This window comes from Vidua macroura, chromosome 2 (assembly GCF_024509145.1).
Source record: "Vidua macroura isolate BioBank_ID:100142 chromosome 2, ASM2450914v1, whole genome shotgun sequence".
Classification (NCBI taxonomy): Eukaryota; Metazoa; Chordata; class Aves; order Passeriformes; family Viduidae; genus Vidua; species Vidua macroura.
In genome coordinates this window covers 1,551,865-1,574,231 of record NC_071572.1, presented here as the reverse complement: position 1 = coordinate 1,574,231, position 22,367 = coordinate 1,551,865, and the positions used below count along the sequence as shown (strand labels likewise).

Below are 22,367 nucleotides of genomic sequence, written 5' to 3'. Positions count from 1 at the left end.
ACTGTCCCAGCCTGACCTTGGGCACTGCCAGGGATCCAGGGGCAGCCCCAGCTGCTCTGGCAATTCCATCCCAGCCCCTGCCCACCCTGCCAGGGAACAATTCCCAATTCCCAATCTCCCATCCAGCCCTGCCCTCTGGCACTGGGAGCCATTCCCTGGCTCCTGTCCCTGCATCCCCTGGAAATTGTCTCTCTCCAGCTTTCCTGGGGCTCCTCCAGGCCCTGCAAGGCCACCCTGAGCTCAGCCCAAAGCTTCTCCTGTGCAGGTGAACAATGCCAGCTGTGCCAGCCTTTCCTCCCAGCAGAGCTGCTCCAGCCCTCTGCTCATCAGAGGCAATCTTGGCCTCAATCACCACCCCAACGGGGCATTTGCATATTGTTATCAAAATGTAAATTGAGGTTTGGGATGAGTTTCTTGCCCCCCTCCCACACTCTTGGCAGAAGTTCTGGATGTTGCTTAAGTGGAATTGTCCCGGGAGAACAGAGCAGCAGGACTCAAACACCCTCCAGGGAATGAGACTCTCAGCTTGGGGCTGCTTAACCAGGAAAGAAATGTTTCATCCTTCAGCTAAAATAGCTTAGACAACTCAGATTTTCTTCTAGAGCTTTCATTTACCTGTGTTGCATCATGGTCCGTGCTTTTAGTGGCAAAATCTGACATATTTTTTGGATTTGAGGACAGGCCTTAAAACAAATACTCTGTCAGAGCAAGGCTTCTTATTTATTTATTCTTATTTCTTTGGTTTGTTGTTTGGGTTTTTTTATTTAAATTGTGGTTTGAACTGTCCCTGAAAAATATCCTCAGTGAACCAGGCAGCTGCGCACATAAAGAAGATATTTGCGTATTCAAATTGCAGATTTGCATATGCAATTACCTGGGCATGCTCACGGTTTGCAGGCAACGAGTAAACTTTAGTTCTTTGAGTATGCATCTGCTTGAAACAAAATCCTCCTGCAGGCAAACCTTCTGCTGGAAATCAATTCTTCAGTTGGTAGAGGAGTTAATATTTAATGAGATTCTGCATTTTAAAAAGGAAGTGGAGATATGATCCATACGGAAGCAGCGCTCGCATCTGCCCGACCCAAACGCATGCAAAGGCTTCCTTGGAATTCAGATCCCTTGTTTTAGGCAAATTAACTGCACGGTGAGCGAGGTTTTAGGCACTTCTTGAGGGAAGGTTGGGCTCCCACCAGCAGGAATCCTCCCCAGCAGGAATTCAGAGCTTTTTTTATTGCCGAGTCATTCATGACGCAGCACAGAAGGGATTGTGGGATCATGGAATGGTTTGGGGTGGAAGGGATTAAAGCTCATCACATTCCAGCCCTGCCATGGCAGGGACACCTCCCACTGTCCCTGCTCCCAGCCCCAGTGTCCAACCTGGCCTTGGGCACTGCCAGGGATCCAGGGGCAGCCCCAGCTGCTCTGGGACACCTTTCCCAAAGCCTCACCACCCCCTGAGGGAAGAATTTCTTCCCAAAACCCCATCTAACCCTGCCATCTCTTTAAAACCATTTCCCTTTTCCTGTCACTCTCTGCCTGCATAAAAAGTCCTCCTATTTTAGAGCCTCTGGAAGGCTCTGAGCTCTCCCTGGAGCCTTCTCCTTCCTGGGCCGCACACCCCCATCTCTCCCAGCTTTTCCAGTGATTCTGTTTTGCTCCCTTCATTTTTTAAGTGGGCTTCAAAGTCCTCGAATTTGACTTCTCACCAAGATTTCCAAATCACAGCCACGGCCACTCCGACGTTTTTTCCCTCAATTCCTTGGATGGACGCATGGATTGGCCTGGATCTGTGGTGAGCCCTGTGAATCCAGGCCTGCTGTGGACTGGAGGGATTTAGATGGATATCAGCTTTCTTGGATTGGCATGGGAATCAAAACAAAAACTGCTGGATTTGAGTGTTTTCCTTTCAGTAATCGATATTTGGGAGCATTCCCCCAGATCCATGACTCAGTCACTTGAGCTGAAGGAATTCCAAAGAGGCCAAGATTCTCCTGATTCACCAGAGATCTGTGGAGCAATGGGAACAAAATGAGATCCTGCTGTCTTCCAGAGATCAAGAAAAACCTGCTGAGCTCCAAAACCAGCTCCAACGAGAGTTTTTTGATTAATTTCCTAAAACCAACTCCAACAACAATTTTTTTTTTCATTCATTTCCTTCGTGGTTTTGATGGCTCTCAGACAGCCTGGATTCCAATAAGTGCAAGGGGCCAGGGAAAATTCAGATGAAGGATTAGGAACAATTTTTCCCTGGCAGAGTGGTCAGGCCTTGGGATGAGCTGCCCAAGGGGGTTTGGGGTCACTGGAATTGTCCCAGAGGAATCTGGATGTGGGGACATGGATTGGGGTGATGCTGGTGGTGCTGAACGTGGGGCTGATCCTGAAGGGCTCTCCCAACCTTTCTGGGATTCTGTGGCTTTGGGGCTCTCTGGGATGTGTGGAGGTGACAACGGGTGACAATAGCACTGTCACAGGGCCACCTTTGCTCTGCACAAAGGCCCGTGGACATTGTGTTCCAGCACATCCCATCATCCGTGGTTGCTGGGATGTGCAGCTCTTTGTCCAGCAGCACGTCTAAATTTGCACTCCAAATTGTGATAAATTCCCATTTGTGGGAATTCCACATTTTCCTTTTTTTTTTTTTTTCCCCCCATTGGATTCCTGTCTGTGCCTACCCTGAGAAAACTTCTCAAATTGTCACAGCTCGTAAAGAGAGCCAAGGTACTTAAAAACCTGGCTCTTCCTCCCCTGCTTTCATTATGGATTTTTAAAACCTCTTTTGAACTGAGCATTTTTATTCCCCACTTCTGAATAAATGCTTTTTTTCAAAATGGGCTTTTTTTTTTTTTTTTTTTTTTTTTTTGTCTGAAAAGGAATCCTGCTGCACTGTCAGGGAGAAGGGCAGGATGACCTAACCCATCATTTTCTTCTCCAACTTCTCTGATTCTATGATTCATAAAGCAATCTCTGTTTTTATGAGCAAGGTCCACAGGGAAAATCATTAGCAGAAACCAGATCAAGAGTAGTGCTCCTGATGAAAATACTTTTGGTCAGGAAACTTGGTAGAAATAGTCTGAGTCCTAAATTAAATATTTCCCTTAGGCCATTTGACCTGCTGTGTACATCTGCTGAAAAATTAGGTTTTTTTTCTTCTTTTGACTGCTTTTTTTCTGCTTTTCCTCATTGAATTGTTTTAACCTACGCAGCTCTGAAAAATTCACTCATGGCCCAGGTGCCTGAAAGTGATGTGAAAGGAAAAGGCTACATGGATTTAGCTTGAAGTGAAGATGGGCATTAAATGCGATTATTCACTGTTGGATATGTAGTTTTCCCAAATATTTCTGGGGGAAAAAAAAACCCAAGAGTGGGATGCTGAGGGGTGGGGAAAGAGGCAATATATTGCTAAGCAGGAGTTGAGAAGGAGCCTAAAAAGCTGCTGGTTCTGTTCTGAAAGAAATCTTGTCCTTCCTGAGGTCATTTTTAGGGAAACCCCAAGAACCTTTTCGTAATATAATAATAACAGAAGTCAAACTCTTCTCCAAAAAATCCTTTTCTTTATTTCAGTGGGCTGAAATAATATTAATGCCATTATTTGTTGCTCATTTTCTCCTGCAAGTGCCTCATTTTGGAAGCTGAGGCTGAATTGTACCAAATAACCATAAAAAATGAACCATTTTGTTACTGGAAAACACCCAACATTTAAATTTCAGTGGTGGATTAGGATTAAATTTTAGTGGAAGGATTCAGATTCAGTAACTCTCCTCCAAGAGAGTCAGGAGAAAAGACAGGAGGGAGGTCCCAGCCCAGGGAGGAGCTGGAGCTGCTGCAGAGAGCCCAGAGGAGGCTCCAGGATGAGCAGAGGGCTGGAGCAGCTCTGCTGGGAGGAAAGGCTGGCACAGCTGGCATTGTTCACCTGCACAGGAGAAGCTTTGGGCTGAGCTCAGGGTGGCCTTGCAGGGCCTGGAGGAGCCCCAGGAAAGCTGGAGAGAGACAATTTCCAGGGGATGCAGGGACAGCACCCAGGGAATGGCTCCCAGTGCCAGAGGGCAGGGCTGGATGGGAGATTGGGAATTGGGAATTGTTCCCTGGCAGGGTGGGCAGGGGCTGGGATGGAATTGCCAGAGCAGCTGGGGCTGCCCCTGGATCCCTGGCAGTGCCCAAGGCCAGGTTGGACACTGGGGCTGGAGCAGCCTGGCACAGTGGGAGGTGTCCCTGCCATGGCAGGGATTATTTTTAATGTCCTTCCCAACCCAAAGCATTCCATGATATAAATTCTGCACGAAAGCAAAGTCGCCTCTTTTCCAATACATTCTTCCATTTTTTTTTTTTTTTCATTTTGAACCAAACTTACAAATCTCTGAATTCTAACAGATAAAGGATCTCATTAAGGAAAGACAGGGATTCTTGGTTTCGATGCCTTTTGTCTGGAGATAAATCCGATTATTTCACGGCACCCTTCCAGCCACTCCTAAGCTGTTCTTCCTTATATCCCATCTGACCCTGCTGTCTGACACCTTAAAGCCATTCCCCATTTTCCTGTCACTCCATGCCCCGGTGAAAAATCCCTCTCCAGCATTTTCGTAGCCCCTTTATGCATTTATGGAATTTATCTGGTTGGGAACGCAATGGATTGTTCGATTTTTAGGAATTCCTGGCACAGAGCAGTGATGGTGAGGATCCTTCATGTCCTATCAAAACCTCATTAGGTTTTTAACACTCCCATCCTTGTGGATTTATGGTGCAGACACTCCTTTTCCATATGGGATGGGATTATTTTCCCTGGCATTTATCAGTCTCTCTGCTGAGGCTGGAGGGTTGAGAGGCGTGATGGGAGGCAGGGAATTTGTAATTTGTTCAGTTTAATGAAATGGTCAAATGTGTGGAGCGGGAAACCTGGTGACAACACTGCTTTTCTGGGAGTGCAGTAGATCCTATAGAACTGCTTCCCAAATCATTTTGGGTTTTTTAAAATGAAACACAGAAGTGTTGGCAGGCCAAGCTGCTTCCTTGAGAAATCAGGGACTCGGGAAGCCAGAGCTGCTGCCCTGTGGGTTAGGAATGAAGTTAAGTCAGGCCTAGTCCTGCAGAAATTATTTCAACCCCTTTTCTTCGTCACTTCATCCCACACAGCTCTTTTTTTCACCCCTCTTGAATTAACATGATTTTTCAGTCTAATACTTTTGGTGGCCCTCCTTGGTGTCCCTCTGCTGAAATCAGGGGGAAGTGCTCTGAACGGTGACGAAACCAGAATCAGCTGGACGTAGATTATTTCTGAACATGCCTCACTAGGCCTGACTTTCTCTTGCCAACTGCACTCTCTACAGAGGTTTTATAGCTGTTAAAAGCAGAGAAGAATATTAAGATCTTGGGGGAAGAGAACATTTTCCATAGGAATAGGAAAAATTGAGGGAACAAAAGGTTTGAGGCAGAGGCTGGGGCTGGGAAAGGATGGGCCTGGAGATGGAGGAGGTGCCTGTGGTGGGTTTTAGGGAATTATTTTGTGGAGTGAAGGTGCCCGTTGTGGATTTTAGGGAGTTATTTTGCCTTTCCCCTTCCCAGAAGATTTGCTGGCAAAGCTGGGATGTTGGCGCATCAATCCCGCTGTCCCTCAGGACTGGCAGATGAGAAGTTTTCCTTCAGACTTTTCCTTCCCTCTGTGAGCTGATCCCTCCTTCCTCAGCTCCTCGGGGGGCTGGGAGGAGGCAGAGGGAAATTTTCACCCCTCATGGAGAGCTCAGACACTTCTGTTTGCTACAGAAGATTTTAGCAGTGCAGGATCTTTTTTTAAAGCCTCCATTTTTAAGGAGATTCCTTATTTACGGGTTCCCCGAAACACCACGTGTGTAAGGGAAAGGCTACGTGGCATTTTCAGTGAGCAGCCCCTATTTTCTTCTTAAAATACAACTGCAAGGAGTGAAAATCTGTTGGAGTTCTGGCTGCTGAGAATTCCAGACTTTCTGAGCTGCCAGGCACTGACCCCCAGGAGAACACTGCATTGACCTGAGGCCCTGGAGAAGCTTCCAAAATGGAATGACAGAACTGGGATTATGAGTGTGTAGTTTAATTAGAAGTGTGTAATATCACAGGGTGGGAAACTCAGAGTTTAAGGGTTTAGAATAAATGGAGCAAGCCAAAACCTGGTAAAAATCCACCTGCGTGGAAATGGAAAAAAGGCTTTACTTTTGCTCTGCGCCTCCATTTGTGCTCCTGCTCTTTGGGAATGCTGGGATGGCTGCCCGGGGAGGTGGTGCAGTCACCATCCCTGGGTGTGTTTAACAAAGCCTGGATGTGGCACTGGGTGCCAGGGTTGAGTTGAGGTGTTGGGGCTGGGTTGGACTCGATGCTCTTGGAGGTCTCTTCCAACCCAGTGATTCTGGGATTCTGTGAATTCTGTGGAATTGCAGCGAGGAAATGAATTTTCTCTCAGTGTTCACGAGGAATCTCAGTCAGGCTGATCCTGTGTCTGTGCTGTGTGAGGGTGTGCAAAGCAGGAGAGAGAGAATGCCTGGGAGAGAATTGTGTTCTTCCAGTGCCTAAAGGGGCTCCAGGAGAGCTGCAGAGGGATTTTTCACAAGGGATGGAGTGGCAGGACACAGGGAATGGCTTTAAGCTGCAGGAGGGCAGGGCTGGATGGGATATTGGGAAGGAATTGTTCCCTAGGGGAGGTTGGGGAGGTTCTGGAATAGAAGCTGAATAGATCCCTGGAAGGGTCCAAGGACAGACTGGAATAACTGGGATAGTGGATGGTGTCCCTGCCCATGGCAGGTATATTTAAGGTCCCTTCCAACCCAAATCATTCCATGATTCCATGAGAGGCCATCTCTGCTCTGCCTGGGAATCGTCAGGGCAGGTGTTGTCCTACAAGGACACGATGTCCTCATAAATCACTTAAACACATCCTAGAGACAGAAGGATGGAAACATCTTCCCTGCCTTCCTTAATCATGGAACAGATTAGGAACAGCACGTAAAAATGGGAGGAGACAGCAGAAAGAATTTCCCTACTCATAAACAAAACATGGAGACATTTTATTTTTCTAATAGTGCCTGAGCTTTGCTCCTTTGTTCTTCCTCTGAGTTTGGAGCTCGAGTCCATCAAGGCTCACACCCACCAGGCCACCTTCTGGGGCTGAGCAGTCCAGAAAAGCCAGGCTGTGTCACAACCCTCAGCACATAAAGCTGCAGGAGAAGAAAAAAAAAAAAAAACAACAAACATTTATGGGACAGTGTTGATTTCATTATTAAGGATTCTGTTTGTCTGATTCCTCCCTCCAACCAGCACCACGGGCTGTTCCTCATTACCTGCCCCACGTATCTTCCCAATCTCACCACAAACAGTTTGGGTTGACCACACCACTTCCCTCTTGAAAGTTAATCCAGTTTGACTCACCCCGAGCCGCTCGGGCCGAGCCAAGGAAAACAAGGCAAAGAATAACCTGCTTGTATCCACTTTGGAAACTTCTCAGAGGCCCTGCTTTCAGAGTGCTCCACAGTAGCTCACTATATCTCCCTGCAGCTGCAGAGAAAATCAGGGAAGAGAAAAAAAAAAAAAAAAAAAGAAAGAAAAGAAAAAAAAAGGGAAAAAAAAAGAAAAAAAAAAAAGGGTTCCAGAAGTTAAAATAAAGCCCAGGCAGAACCACGTGAAATTTATGAGTTCACAGTGGAGCTAGTCCAGAGAAGGAACCAGCAGATTAAAATGGCCAAACTCATTTCTGTGGAAAAGCAGGTATTTTCAACTATGGTGTGGCAACAGCAGGCTCTGGATTTGGTAAAAGCAAAGGTGTGAAGTTCAAGGGAGGTGTGCAGCCCCAGCTATGCTCTTCTCTCGGGCAGGAGCAAAGCTCCGAGTGGTCCAAGTCAGAGCAGTCAGCACCTGCAGGGAGTAAATCGAGTTTGGCGTTGCCAAATCGCCCTGGTTTACGTAAGCACCGAGGCACAGGACCTGACCTTTTAGTGGCAGGTGCCTTGTTCAGCCCTGGCTGAGGGTGAGTGATGGGGACCTTTCACTGCCTCGAGACATTCGTGATGAAATGTTCCTGTCTGAGCAATTCCCCTGCTGTTTGTACAACCATTGTCCTGTTTGGAGTCGCTGCAGAGGTGACAAATCTCCTCACCCCTGGCTTTTCCTGCTCCGCGTCTGGGTTTGAAAAGCCAGGTGTCTGCTAAGGAAGGCAGGAGCCTCCCTTGAAATGTAAAATGCAAACCCCCTCCTCTGAATTATTATAAATTCAAAATTAAGGGGCTCTCAGGCAAAGATATGGGAGTAGGAATAACAGCTCTTTACTAGGAAAATTAAAAATACAAATGAAATAGTACAAAAAAAAAAAAAAAAAAAAAAAAACAGAAAGCAAACCAGTGCCAGGGTCAGAGCAGGCCCTGGCAGGCTGTGGGTCAGGGTGGTGGCAGCAGTGCCATTCCATGGGGGCTCAACCCTCCTGCAGTGCCAGCTGTGCTTCTGCTGGAGCAGGATCCTGGACAAGGCTGGAGTTTTCCTCTGGAGCTCCAGGGCTGGTGTGGATGGGCCTGGGCTTCCTCTGGGAATGCAGTGGGGCAGAAAGCTGCTCCTCTGGGAATGCAGTGGGGCAGAAAGCTGCTCCTCTGGGAATGCAGTGGGGCAGAAAGCTGCTCCTCTGGGAATGCAGTGGGCAAAGGCTGCTGTGGTGTCCCAGAACCTCAGATTGTATCCAGGTAGGAATGCTTGGCTCCTCCCCTGGGCAGAGCATCTCCCCATGGGATGCTGGAATTTTCTCAGCCATGCAGGGACACTCACTGGCCATGAACAGAAGATAATTAATAATTAATGGCCCATGGACAGAAGATAATTAATAATTACTGGCCCATGGACAGAAGAGATCTCCTGGAGGGAGGATTGGCTGTGGGAGAGATAAAGAAAAAACTGCCCAGGGAACAGCAGAGAACTGCCCCAGCTCTGACAGATGAGAACAGAACTCACAGCCCCATTTCCAACCTAAGACACTCAGGATGAGGAGAGGCTCCAGAAACGCGATTGAGGTGCCTGAGCGAGGTCTCTGTGTCCAGCAGAAACAGAACCTTCTCCCAAGGGCTGCTCTTATACCTCGAGTCCTGGGGCAGCTTTGGGTGTCTCAACACAACATCAAAAGCTCTTGGAGAATGTCCCAAGGAGGTTCTGAAGGTGGGGAAGGGTCTGGAGGGGCTGAGGGCGCTGGGTTTGTCCAGCTGGAGCAGAGGACACTGAGGGCAGAGCTCCCCAGGGCCAGCTCCTGCTGGAGCTGGGCCAGGAGGGATTTAGGTTGGATTTTAGGGAAAGGTTCTTCCCCAGAGGCTGCTGGCACTGCCCAGGCTCCCCAGGGAATGGGCACGGCCCCGAGGCTGCCAGAGCTCCAGGAGATGCCCAGAGTGGGATTGTTGGAGGTCTGGGCAGAATTGGAATTGGATCATCCTTGTGGATCCCTCCTAAGTCAGGATATTCCACGAGTTTTCAGCAGCTTTCCCTTGGAGAGAGCAGTTTTTTTGTGCCTGTATTTTATTTTTTTTCTTGGTTGCTCCCTGAGCTGGTGCTTGGCTGCTTGGGCCTCATCCTGCACCTTCTCTCTGAGCCAAATCTGCAGCTCTGCTGCCTCAGCCGTGGCTGGAGGGGATTCCTGGGGCACTTTGGGAAGATGCAAACCAGAAAGGAACAAAAGAGGCTTTTGGCAAAGCCATGCTTGGCTTGGGACTCATTCAAACTTTGTCAAGGGCTTGGGGTCTTGGAAATTGAGAAGGGGAAAAAGGAAGAGAAAGCAAAGGTTGTAATTTTACAAACTCATTTAAATTTCATGATCAACTTCTTCCCTCCAAACCCCAAACGCTCCGTGACTTTTACTTCACTGCCATGACCTAATTCCTGGGGTTAATTCCAGGCAATAATTACACTTCCACGAGAGAGAGGGCCCAGATTCAGCAGAAGCTGAGGTGGATCTACCCAAAATAATTGTGGTTTTAGTGGAAATACACTTGTGCTTTGCTGTTTGCACCTCACAGGCCTCACCAGCAGAGCTGGGGGAGAGGAGGAAAAATTCCTGCCCCAGAAATTGTCAGGATTGCTCTTTGTATTTGGGAGCTTGGGATAGACCTGAGGATTTTCTGTGTTCTTCTGGAGGAGGGAAAGAGTGGGAGACACCCTGGAGGATGTGGAGAGAGGGAAAGCACAGCCTCCACTCATCCTTTTCCCCAGGAATGTTCCCCCCAGAGCTCTCCTGACACAACTGGGCTGAGTTTCAGTGATGGAAAGGGCTCCCAGCATGAAATTAGAGCAGAAAATTGGAAATTGGAAGCCCAAGGAGGATGTGGAGTCTCCATCTCCGGAGATATTCCAGACCCACCTGGATGAGTTCCTGTGTCAGCTGCTCCAGGTGGCCCTGCCTGGACTGGGAGAGCTCCAGAAGTCCCTTCCCACCCTGAAAATCCTGGGATTCTGTGAGCTGAAGTTCATTTTCTAGAATATATCAGGCAAGAGGGTCTTGATCTGGACTCTCCCACCTGCTCTGCTTTGTCCTGGGATGGAATTTCTTCTTTTTTACAAATTTTCCTCTACCTGTGTTAAAAAAAAAAAAAAATCTAAAACAATTTAAAATTATTTTTAAAAGAAGAGCTACAGGAAAATATCTTGTTAAAATATTGTTTAACTACTGTTAAAACACATAAGGAAAAAATTCCAGGACTTCCAAAGGAGGTGCAAGAAGCTCCCTGGGGTTTCCTCAGGTAAAATAGGGAGAGCAGGAATCTGTAAATCCTGGTTCACCTTCTTGGAGTCACTGTCCACAGAAAAATGGGATCACTTGGTGGAAAATTGAAATGCTCAGCACAGGATTGTAGCAGAAACATCATTTTACCTGCAGTTATTCCAAGAGAGGAGCAGATTTTTCCAGCCAGGGTGAGCTTTGTGGGGGAACTGAAGGGAGAATTTACCTGGAAGGGTTTCCCAGTGTCCCAGAGCTCCTCTGGATCAGCCTGGCCACGGAGTCAGGGCCTCATTCCCACATTTCCCAGCCCCAACTAATTACAGACAGGGCATGAGAATATTGGGATAATCTCCTGTCTGCCACCAGGTTCCATGTCTGGAAATGAGGTTTGTGCTGCCCAGCACTTCAAAAAAACAAAAAAAAAAAACAAAAAAAAAAAAAACAAAAAAAAACCAAAAAAAACCAGGAAAAAAAAAAAAAAGAAAATATGTGATTGCTGAATGTTCTGGTTTTGAAAACGACTTTTTCTTGTAGAGAAGTCTCCATAACATTAAAAAGAAGAAAACTGAAAAAGCTATTCTAGAGGCAGTAAACTGACTGAAATTTTAGGTTTTGTTTCTTTACATTGTCAGTGAAAAATTTATAGGGGGAGGAGAAGTGTTCTGAAGATTTTATTCTGGTTCTTATTGCTCTTTCTTTTAGTTACTGCTAATTCATTTTTCTTCACACCCTTTTAAAGTTTTAAACCTGCTTTAGCTTTCTCCTAATCCCACCTCAGAGCAAGAAATCAGTGATTAACCAGCACCAAAGCCACCACACTCTTTAATGCATGAAGCGAGAAATCTCAAAATCCGTAAAATCTCAAATTAACCAACCAAAACCACTGCACTGGTGGCTCTGCCTGCCTGATTTGTGCTCACCACAGCAATCAGGTTTGTGTCTAATTCTGGTTTTAGGGGGTTTTACATTCTTTTGAAGCCGTGGAGGAGAGGTTGGTGAGCTCTGCCACCGAGCTGATCCTTCTGATGTGCAGAGAGGAAAAAGGGTGGGCCAAGAATTTCACTCCTGGGATATCTGGCACGGAGGAAAACAATCTTTAGGCATTGTTAGCAAAATAATAATGCTCTTTTTTTTTTTTTTTTTTTTTTTTTTGCATTATAGATGAAAGCATTTCTGTTTTAAAGCATTTCCCAGCTTGGTAATAATATAGAAGTGTTATATTTGAATTAATAGAAACACAGAATTGGGTTGGGAGGGACTTTAAAGCTCGTCTCATTTCACCCCTGCCCTGCAGTGACACTTTCCACAGTCCCAGGTTGCTCCAAGCCCTGTCCTTGAACACTTCTGTGGGTGAGAAATTCATTTTTTTATAAGAATATATAATTTTTTTTTGCATTAAACACGGTGTGTTCACTTCCTGGAGTGATATGGGTACATTTCCTCTCATCATTATACAAAACAATCACATTCATTTTAGCCCCAAGGCACTAAATTAGCACTTTATTAACTAGATAAAATGGAATTTTAGTGTTTTTTTACTGGACACAATAGAATTTTGGTGATTTTTTACCAGACACAATAGAATTTTGGTGATTTTTTACTGGACACAATAGAATTTTGGTGATTTTTTTACCGGACACAATGGAATTTTGGTGATTTTTTTACCAGACACAATGGAATTTTGGTGATTTTTTTACCAGACACAATGGAATTTTAGTGATTTTTTACCAGACACAATGGAATTTTGGTGATTTTTTTACCCCACTAAAGCTGGAGCCAACCCAAAACCCTGAATAAAACCAGGCCTGAAAAGAGAGGACGCTTGGATCAAGGTCCAGAGTGCCTCTAAGGCAGACAGGTTTCTTTAAACTCACTCCTTACTTTGGTAAAGCTTGGCCAGACTCTGCATTTTCCTGGGAATAATCCACTTTTTGGGTGTGAAATTCCCTTTTCCACATGGGAAAAGAGGAGAGAAAGGGAAGAATTCAGAGACAAAGGCTCAGCTTAGTTAAGCTCCCCTGTTTTGGTTTAAAACCACACTGACCCCCAACCTTCCATGGTGGGATGGGGAGTTGGGGAATTTGGGGGGAAAAAAAACAACCCTGGGTTGGGATAAGAGTGGTTTAATGACTGAAACTGGAAAATAAAGAAAGAAAAAGGATAAATAATGAATAACAATAATAGGATAAAGGATAAATAATAATAAAAGGAGAAGAATTTTTAAAAAAATAACTCCCAAAAAACAATGGGAGTGGATGGCAGCAAGTGACAGAAAAGTGGAATAATTAAGAGGAAAAAACTTGATTAAAAGACAAAAAAAAATATCATGAAATCATAGAATGGTTTTGTTTGGAAGGGACCTTAAAGATCTCCTGATTCCACCCCTGCCATGCACAGGGATTTCCATCAACCCATTCCAGCAGTGTTTACTTGGAGAATGGCCCTGGTTTTCCACAAGAATTCCAGCTGGAAGGAGGAGAGCAGCAATGCCTTTCCTTGGCCTCTGCTTTGCCCAATTCTGCCTCTCCGAGCCTGAAAGCATCTAAGGATGCCTGCAAAAATAGAAAAAAATTAAAAGAAAAAATAAAAATTCAATATTTGAAAGGAAGGTAAAAGTTCCTTGGCCTATTCTGCCTCTCTAAGCCTGCAAAAATAGAAAAAAAATTAAAGGAAAATTCAATATTTGAAAGGAAGGTAAAAGTTCCTTGGCCTATTCTGCCTCTCTGAGCCTGAAAGCATCTAAGGATGCCTGCAAAAATTTCCCCCAAAAAATTAAAAGGAAAATTTAAATTTTCAATATTTCAGAGGAAGGTAAATGTTCTTTGCCCAATTCTGCCTCTCCAAGCCTGAAAGAGTCTAAGGATGCCTGCAAAAATCAAAAAAAATTAAAGGAAAATTCAAAATTTCAAAAGAAGGTAAAAGTTCCTTGGCCTATTCTGCCTCTCTGAGCCTGAAAGAAAGCCTGCAAAAATCCAAAAAAAAATTAAAGGAAAATTCAATATTTGAAAGGAAGGTAAAAGTTCCTTGGCCTCTGCTTTGCCCAATTCTGCCTCTCTGAGCCTTAAAGAAAGCCTGCAAAAATAAAAACAGAAAATTAAAGGAAAATTCAATATTTGAAAGGAAGGTAATCATTCCTTGGCTTCTGCTTTGCCCAATTCTGCCTCTCTGACCTGAAAGCATCTATGGATTCCTGCAAAAAATTTAAAAAAAACCTAAAATATTGAAGGAAAATTCAAAATTTCAAAGGAAGGTAAACATTCCTTGGCCTCTGCTTTGCCCAATTCTGCCTCTCTGACCTGAAAGGCATCTAAGGACCTGCAAAAATAAAATACATAAATAAATAAATAAAGGAAAATACAAAATGTCAAAAGAAGGTAAAGGTTCCTTGGCCTATTCTGCTTCTCTGAGCCTGAAAGGCATCTAAGGACCTGCAAAAATTAAAAAATAAATACATAAAATAAAGGAAAATTCAAATTTTCAAAGGAAGGTAAATATTCCTTGGCTTCTGCTTTGCCCAATTCTGCCTCTCCGAGCCTGAAAGCAAACCTGCAAAAATCCCCAAAAATTAAAAGGAAAATTCAGAATTTCAAAGGAAGGTAAACATTCCTTGGCTTCTGCTTTGCCCAGTTCTGCCTTTCTGACCTGAAAGCATCTAAGGATGCCTGCAAAAATTAAAAAAAAAAATAAATAAAATAAAGGAAAATTCAAAATTTCAAAGGAAGGTGAACATTCCTTGGCTTCTGCTTTACCCAATTCTACCTTTCTGACCTGAAAGGCATCTAAGGACCTGCAAAAATAAAATAAAAAAAAAAAAAAATTAAAGGAAAATACAAAATTTCAAAGGAAGGTAAACATTCCTTGGCTTCTGCTTTGCCCAATTCTGCCTCTCCGAGCCTGAAAGCAGCTATGGATGCCTGCAAAAATTAAAAAAAATTAAAGGAAAAATCAAAATTTCAAAGGAAGGTAAAAGTTCCTTGGCTTCTGCTTTGCCCAATTCTGCCTCTCTGACCTGAAAGCATCTAAGGATGCCTGCAAAAATTAAAAAAAAAAAATAAATAAAATAAAGGAAAATTCAAAATTTCAAAGGAAGGTAAACATTCCTTGGCTTCTGCTTTACCCAATTCTACCTTTCTGACCTGAAAGGCATCTAAGGACCTGCAAAAATAAAAAAAAATTTAAAAAAAAAAAAAATTTAAAAAAAAAAGGAAAATACAAAATTTCAAAGGAAGGTAAACATTCCTTGGCCTCTGCTTTGCCCAATTCTGCCTCTCCGAGCCTGAAAGCAGCTATGGATGCCTGCAAAAATTTAAAAAAATTAAAGGAAAATTCAAAATTTCAAAGGAAGGTAAAAGTTCCTTGGCTTCTGCTTTGCCCAATTCTACCTTTCTAACCTGAAAGGCATCTAAGGACCTGCAAAAATTAAAAAAAATTAAAAAAAATAAAATTAAAAAAAAAAAAAAGGAAAATTCAAAATTTCAAAGGAAGGTAAAAGTTCCTTGGCTTCTGCTTTGCCCAATTCTGCCTCTCTGACCTGAAAGCATCTATGGATGCCTGCAGAAATCAAAAAAAAATTAAAGGAAAAATCAAAATTTCAAAGGAAGGTAAAAGTTCCTTGGCTTCTGCTTTGCCCAATTCTGCCTCTCTGACCTGAAAGCATCTATGGATGCCTGCAAAAATTTAAAAAAAAAAAAAATAAAATAAAGAAAATTCAAAATTTCAAAGGAAGGTAAACATTCCTTGGCCTCTGCTTTGCCCAATTCTGCCTCTCTGACCTGAAAGCATCTATGGATGCCTGCAGAAATCAAAAAAAAATTAAAGGAAAATTCAGAATTTCAAGGGAAATTTCAAAGGAAATTTTGTTTCTTTTGCTGCACTGCTCTCATCCTTGTGAATCGCAGCCTGAGCCGCGGTTCCCACAGAAGCAGGGGCTGCCAGGGCACTTTTTGCACGTCCCCAGCGCTGACACTTGGCTGCAGGCCAGGCCTGAGTGTTGCACAGGCTCTCAGAGTCCATAAAACTGCATTTCCCTGCCATTAAGAGGGGAAGCACTTTCGTGTTGCCTCGCTGGGAAAGGCTCGGAAGAGCCCTGCCCTCCCTGTGTAATATTCCATGTCAAAAAAAATATACCGTGTCAAAAAAAAATATACTGTGTCAAAAAAAAAAAAAATATTCCATGTCAAAAAAAAAATACCGTGTCAAAAAAAAAAAATCATATAAAAAAAAATATTCCATGTAAAAAAAAAAATATTCCATGTAAAAAAAAATACCATGTCAAAAAAAATATTTCATATAAAAAAAAAATATACCGTGTCCAGAAAAATATTTCATGTCAAAAAAAATATTCCGTGTCAAAAAAAATATTCCATGTCAAAAAAAAATATACCGTGTCAAAAAAAAATATTCCATGTAAAAAAAAAAATATTCCATGTAAAAAAAAATACCATGTCAAAAAAAATATTTCATATAAAAAAAAATATTCCATGTCAAACAAAAATATTCCATGTCAAAAAAAATATTCCATGTCAAAAAAAATACTCCAAGTCAAAAAAAAATATACCGTGTCAAGAAAAATATTTCATGTCAAAAAAAATATTCCATGTCAAAAAAAATACTCCAAATCAAAAAAAAATATACCGTGTCAAGAAAAATATTTCATGTCAAAAAAAATATTCCGTGTCAAAAAAAATATTCCATGTCAAAAAAAAATATACCGTGTCAAAAAAATATACCGTGTCAAAAAAAAATATTCCATGTCAAAAAAAATATTCCATGTAAAAAAACCCTCCTGACCTCATTCAGGCAGTGTTTGGAAGGGATAATATAAAAAAAAAAAAAGGCAAAAAGTCCCCAAATCCTGTGGTTTAGCCAAGTTGGCTGCGTGTCCTGTTTATTGCAGCATCCCAAACACAAGCTGAGGGGAAAAATATTCGTTTTTTCTTTTCTCTTAATTGATCCTTGTGAAAAAATCTCCGGGGACACGAGGAGGGGAAGGAGGCAGTGGTTCCACCTCGTGTGAGCTCCGTGCCAAGGCTTTTCCTTCAACAGCTGGAAGTTGGAGCGATTTTCATAAAGATTTGTGGCCAAAGTGCTTCGGCAGAGCCAAAGCAGCTTCCAAACACCTTCCTGCTGCTCTTTTTCATCCTGGAAAAGGCAGCTGTGGGCTTGTGGCCACCGCACGGGGCTGCCAGCAGAGTGGTTGTCACAGGGTCACCTCCTGGCCCTAGGCAGGGCGCCGCATTTCTCTGTCATTCCATTTTCCACCTGGGAAAAAAAAAGGGTTAATAGCAGCGCTGCCTTTCCCAGGGGTCAGCTGAGGATCTTTTCCCTGCTCCAGCAAGGTGTTTAGAGGGGAACTTCAAAGCACAGCTAATAAACACCAAAATACAGGTCGCCCTCACAAAGGGCTGCCTGTGCTTGGAGAGTGGCTTGGGAGAAATATTTACGTTCGTTACGTTCTCCTGACACACTTCTTCGCTTCTCTGCTGCGGAGCTTTGGTGCCAGACAGGTTCTGTGCAGCCAGAGGAGGAGAAATAATGACTAGATTTTCTGGCTGGGGACAGGGAGGGTGAAGAGGCACTTTTGGAGCTGCGTCTTGAGGTGACAATCGCCTGGCCTTGCTTCTGAGTGTTTTCCCACTCAAAAATGAAAATGTAGCCACAAAAGCAGCGGAGTTCTCCTGAGGAAGAACCTGTTGGTGCTGCTCTTTCTCCCTCGCATTGGCACAAATGGAATTTCCCCAAATTCAAGGGATGAGGCAGATCTTGGCCGTGCCCCCTGCACTCCTGGGAATCCCAGGCTGCGGAAAAGGCTCCATGCAGGAGGCTGGAACACCCCCAAAATTCAGCTGGATGCTCTGGGGCAGCACGGGAAGGGGTGGGGAGGTCCAAGTTTCGCTCAGCGGATGCAGGGTAGGAAGATACCTTGGAAATCAGGAGGAATTTTGGACATCAGGAGGAATTTTGTCCCAGACAGGGTTGTTAAACGTTCAGATGGGCTGCCCAGGGAGGTTTGGAGTGCCCGTGCCTGGAGATGCCCGGCAGAGGTGGCACTCGGTGCTCTGGGCTGGGGACAAGGAGGGCACAGCTGGGCACAGCTGGGATCCTGCATTTCCAGCCTCAGGGATTTTGGGATTCTGTGAGACAGGCAGAGATCCTCCCACCAGCCTGGCACTGCAGGGTCCGGGAGGGGTGGGAGGGGAAGGGGAGGTCACAGGGGGTCAAACCTGGCCTTCCTGCTCTCCTTTAAAAGCCGGAGGTGTCCCAGGAGAATCCGAAATCAGGAATGAACGCCAGCGTGGGGCTGCAGTTGGAAGGATGTGGCTCTTGGCTCGGCCAGCCCTGGGTTGAGCCTGCTGGAGCTTAAAATAATCCCCGTGGATGAGGTATTTTACACATCTTGTGTGACTCCACATGTTGGCGTTCACATCCAGGGTCAGGAGCCCAAGGCTTGAGGAACTTCCAGCTTTTCTCTGCTGACAAATGCAGCATTTGCTCCCGACCAACCAGAACGTCAGATAAAAGTCCTTTTCATCTGTCTCTGCTTCTCCCCTCCTTTTTTATTTCTTTTTTTTTTTTTTTTTTTTAAGCCCTAATGGGTCTCTTTAATGATGAAACCACTGCTATATAATATGTCTTTTTACATTTTAATTCCTCCCCCTCCCCTTGGGATAATTTACAGCACAGTGTGGAATCTGAGACAGTTCAAGCTGTGCCAAAGGGCCTGGCAACGGGAAGAAATGCCGAGCCACTGAGATTTGGAACCATAAGACGAGTTATAAAATTTAATTTTAGAAATGCAGCTACTGGGAACTGCTTTTAAATGCACATTTTCCTTTTAGTGCATAAAATGGGCCTGTGTCTTGATTGAGCTGTCAGGGTGGCTTGAAAGAGTTCTCTGTAGAGGAAGGGGCCTGCAGGGCTCTGCAGAGAACCTTTTGCTGCTTTCTCAGTGATATTCAACATTGAGAGTGGGATTTTTAGGAATGTTTATGGATTAAAGGTTAAGGGGAGAGTGTGGAATAAGGAATAGCGGATAAAAAAAATAAAATAATGCCTACTTTTTTTATATAATCACAGAATGGTTTGGGTTGGAAAAGACCTTAAAGAACATCTCATTTCATCCCCTCCCACTCTGCCAGGCTGCTCCAGCCCCAGTGTCCAACCTGGCCTTGGGCACTGCCAGGGATCCAGGGGCAGCCACAGCTGCTCTGGCAATTCCATCCCACCCTGCCAGGAAACAATTCCTAATTCCCAATATCTCATCTAACCCTGCCTTCCTTTACCTTAAGGCCATTCCCCCTTTTCTTGTCACAAGTTTCCCTGTTTCTTCAAGGGAACAAGTAGAAAAATGAAGATGTTTCAGATTTGGGCTGCATTCTTGGCAGGACAGCAGTGCCCAATGGAAAGAAGGACACAGGATAAGACACAAAGATCCATGAGGCAGCTGATGTCCTGAGACAAATCCAATGTGCAGAAATCATGGAATCATAGAATAGAACCATGGAGTGTCCTGAGCCGAAGGGACCCCCAAGGATCCCCCAGTGCCAGCCCTGCCCTGCCCAGACCCCCAACAACCCCAGCCTGGGCATCCCTGGCAGCGCTGTCCAAAGGCTCCTGGAGCTCTGGCAGCCTCGGGGCTGGGACCTTGGAAAAGCCTGGCACAGCTGGGATTGTTCACCTGCACAGGAGAAGCTTTGGGCTGAGCTCAGGGTGGCCTTGCAGGGCCTGGAGGAGCCCCAGGAAAGCTGGAGAGAGACAATTTCCAGGGGATGCAGGGACAGGACACAGGGAATGGCCTCAAAGTGAAAAATTACAGGTTCAGATCAGATATTAGGAAGAATTTCCTCCCTGGCAGGGTGGGCAGGGGCTGGGATGGAATTGCCAGAGCAGCTGGGGCTGCCCCTGGATCCCTGGCAGTGTCCAAGGCCAGGTTGGACACTGGGGCTGGAGCAGCCTGGGGCAGTGGAAAGTAGAAACGTGTCACCTCAGTCCTTCCAGCTGAATCTGGATGTGTCCCGATGCTGTCCTGGCTCCTGGGACCTTCCCTGTCCCCTCCGAGCCCTGGAGCTTCATGTGGAATGTGCTCCAAGGGTTGCTCTGGGAAGTGCTGGCCCCTGTAATTCCCACATGGCCGTGCCCAAGTCCCCTGTGCCCTCGAAATTCAGCATTTCCTCTCGTGGAGCTGAGTGTCTGATGGGTTCCTGAAGCTCCCAGTGGCACCAAGAGAAACCTCATTATCCCAGTTTCAGTTCTGCCGGTGTTTATTTCCCGCCCATAAAGCCAGTGCAAAAGAACCCAAAACCAGGATGTGATTTGGGTTGTTATTTTATAGCCCCGTAGCACTTGTCTGCTTGTGGTGCCTGGTGACAATCTGGGATGGAATTTTTGAGGAGTTATCCCAGTGCAGGTTTAGCACAGGAGCCGTTTCCTCCTTTTAGAAACCACGGGAAGGGTAGAAAAGCCCTGAAATTTTCAGTGGCTCTGGTTCCTCAGCCTAGGGCACATCTCAGGCTGCCCCACGATAAGACTGCAATGCTTTAGAGGTGATTTCAATTTCATTTCAGACAGTCCCAGATCAGGACCTTCGCCAGCAGATCAGGGGTTGCAAAAACAAGATAAAAAAATAATAAAAATAAACCAAAACCAACAGACCTCATGTACCAAGTGAGCTTTTCTGATCTTTTTCCCCCCCCTCCCACACTAGGACATCGGCAGAAAATAGATGAGCAGACAAAGCCCGGCAGCTTGTCCTTTTCTGAGCGCCTGAGCGAGCTGGAGCAGTTGCGTCGCACGGCCATGAGGGTCAGCCCACACCACCCAGCCCCCACACCCAACCCTCGAGCCTCCTTGAACCACAGCACAGCTTTTAACCCTCAGCCTCAGAGTCAGATTCAGGGTAAGTACCCGAAATCCTCCCCCCACTCACCCACCGCCATCCCTGCAGCCTGCGGGGGCTCACGGCCCTGCTGGGCTTCCACCTCTTTGGGGATCTTTGACACATGAGAGTCTTTAAGGAGTGAAAAGAGGAGCTTCCCAATGTATGTTTGGATTTTGGGAAGCCTGGATGTTTGAATTTGGGAATGTCTTAAGAGGTCCATTCTAATCCTCCCTGCGCTCGCCCATCTCCACCCCGCAGCCTACACGGGCTCATGGCCCCACTGTGGGGCTCCATGGCCCCATCTTTTAGTGGCTCTTCTTGGAGATCTTTGGATCTTTGACACATGAGAGTCTTTAAGGAGTGAAAAGAGGAGCTTCCCAACAGATGTTTGGATTTTGGGAAGCCTGGCAGGTTTTAAGGAGTCTGTTCTAGCCCTCCACCCTGCAGCCTATGGGGAAGTGCAGCCCTGCTCTGTTTCCACTTCTTGGCTTTCCTTGGAGATCTTTGACATGTGAGAGCCTTTGAGGGGTGAAAAGAGCAGCTTCTCAATGGATGTTTGGATTTTCAGAAGCCTGGATGTTTGAATTTGGGAATTTGGGAATGTTTTAAGAGGTCCATTCTAGTTCTCCCTGTGCTCACCCACCTCTACCCTGTGGCCTACACGGGCTCATGGCCCCACTGTGCTTCCATCTCTTAGCGGATCTCCTTGGAGATCTTTGGATCTTTGACACATGAGAGTCTTTAAGGAGTGAAAAGAGGAGCTTCCCAACAGATGTTTGGATTTTGGGAAGCCTGGCAGGTTTTAAGGGGCCCATCCTGTGTCTTCCCAGCGTCAGCACAGCTCAAGGGTTTTGTCTGCCTCAACCTGCAGAACCATTGTTTGTCTTGCAAAGCCAGGCCTTGTTCCAGGTGTATTTCCCAATGGACATTTGTCCATGAGTGTGCTGGAGAGAGAGGGGAAATGCTGTCAAAACCTTGCTTTGACCTTTCCCAGGAAGGCAGCAGCTAATAGAACTCTGCAAAGTGCTTCATTCCCCCAAAATTACCTCTGAGTGCTGAGGCTTTCCTAGCACAGGCTGCTCTGGAGGTGTGTCTGTGGCTGGTGGTTCTCCAAGGGGTTTTGTTGGAATGAAAACCTGCAAAAGGCTCACTCGGGAGTCTGATTTCCTCCCAGGCTCAGATGAAACGGAGTCATCCAGCTTGGAATTGTATCTGGCATCCCCTGGAGCTGAGTCTGTCCCTGCTAAAATTCCTGCTGAAATTTGGGCAGTGGGTCAGGTCACTGAGCACTATCAAAATGCAGATTCATGGGGAGAGGGACCCAAAAAAAAAGTGGGATAGTGCTGGTTTTAGCAGGTGCTGTTCCTAACAGAGTTTTTCCTCTCTTCTTCCAGCAAGAAGGAAATGGGCTCAGTCAAGGTTCTCTGCTGGGATTTTGGAGAGGAATAGTTACAGGGAGAAGTTCTTGTTTTGGGATTTATTTCTGAGAGCAGGGTGCTCTTTCCTGCAGGCAGGAAAGGTTATCACTCACCTCAGGCAACTCTTGGAACTTTCCTTTATTCCCAGGGTTTGGGAGGTCTGTGGCTTAGTGGAATTATTACAAATCTGCTGGATTTGGGGTATTTTTGACAATCATAGAATCAGGGAATGTTTGGGGTGGAAAGGACCTTAAAGATCATTTAGTTCCAACCCAAACCATGGCAACGACACCTTCCACTCTCCCAGGTTGCTCCAAGCCCAATCCAAGCTGGCCTCGGATGCTTCCAGGGATAGGGCAGCCCCAAAATTCTG

General features: G+C 45.4%; 1 protein-coding gene across 1 annotated transcript in view; it reads left to right on the top strand.

The window, feature by feature from the left end:
* Positions 1-20,701, top strand: part of RUNX1 (RUNX family transcription factor 1) — a 50,286-nt gene extending 29,585 nt beyond the window's left edge. Inside the window, exons 4-5 of the mRNA XM_053972080.1 lie at positions 20,403-20,594; positions 20,643-20,701. Of these exons, the coding sequence (XP_053828055.1) occupies positions 20,403-20,594; positions 20,643-20,701 (251 nt within the window). The remainder of the gene's footprint in view (positions 1-20,402; positions 20,595-20,642) is intronic.
* The last annotated feature ends 1,666 nt before the right edge of the window (positions 20,702-22,367 follow it).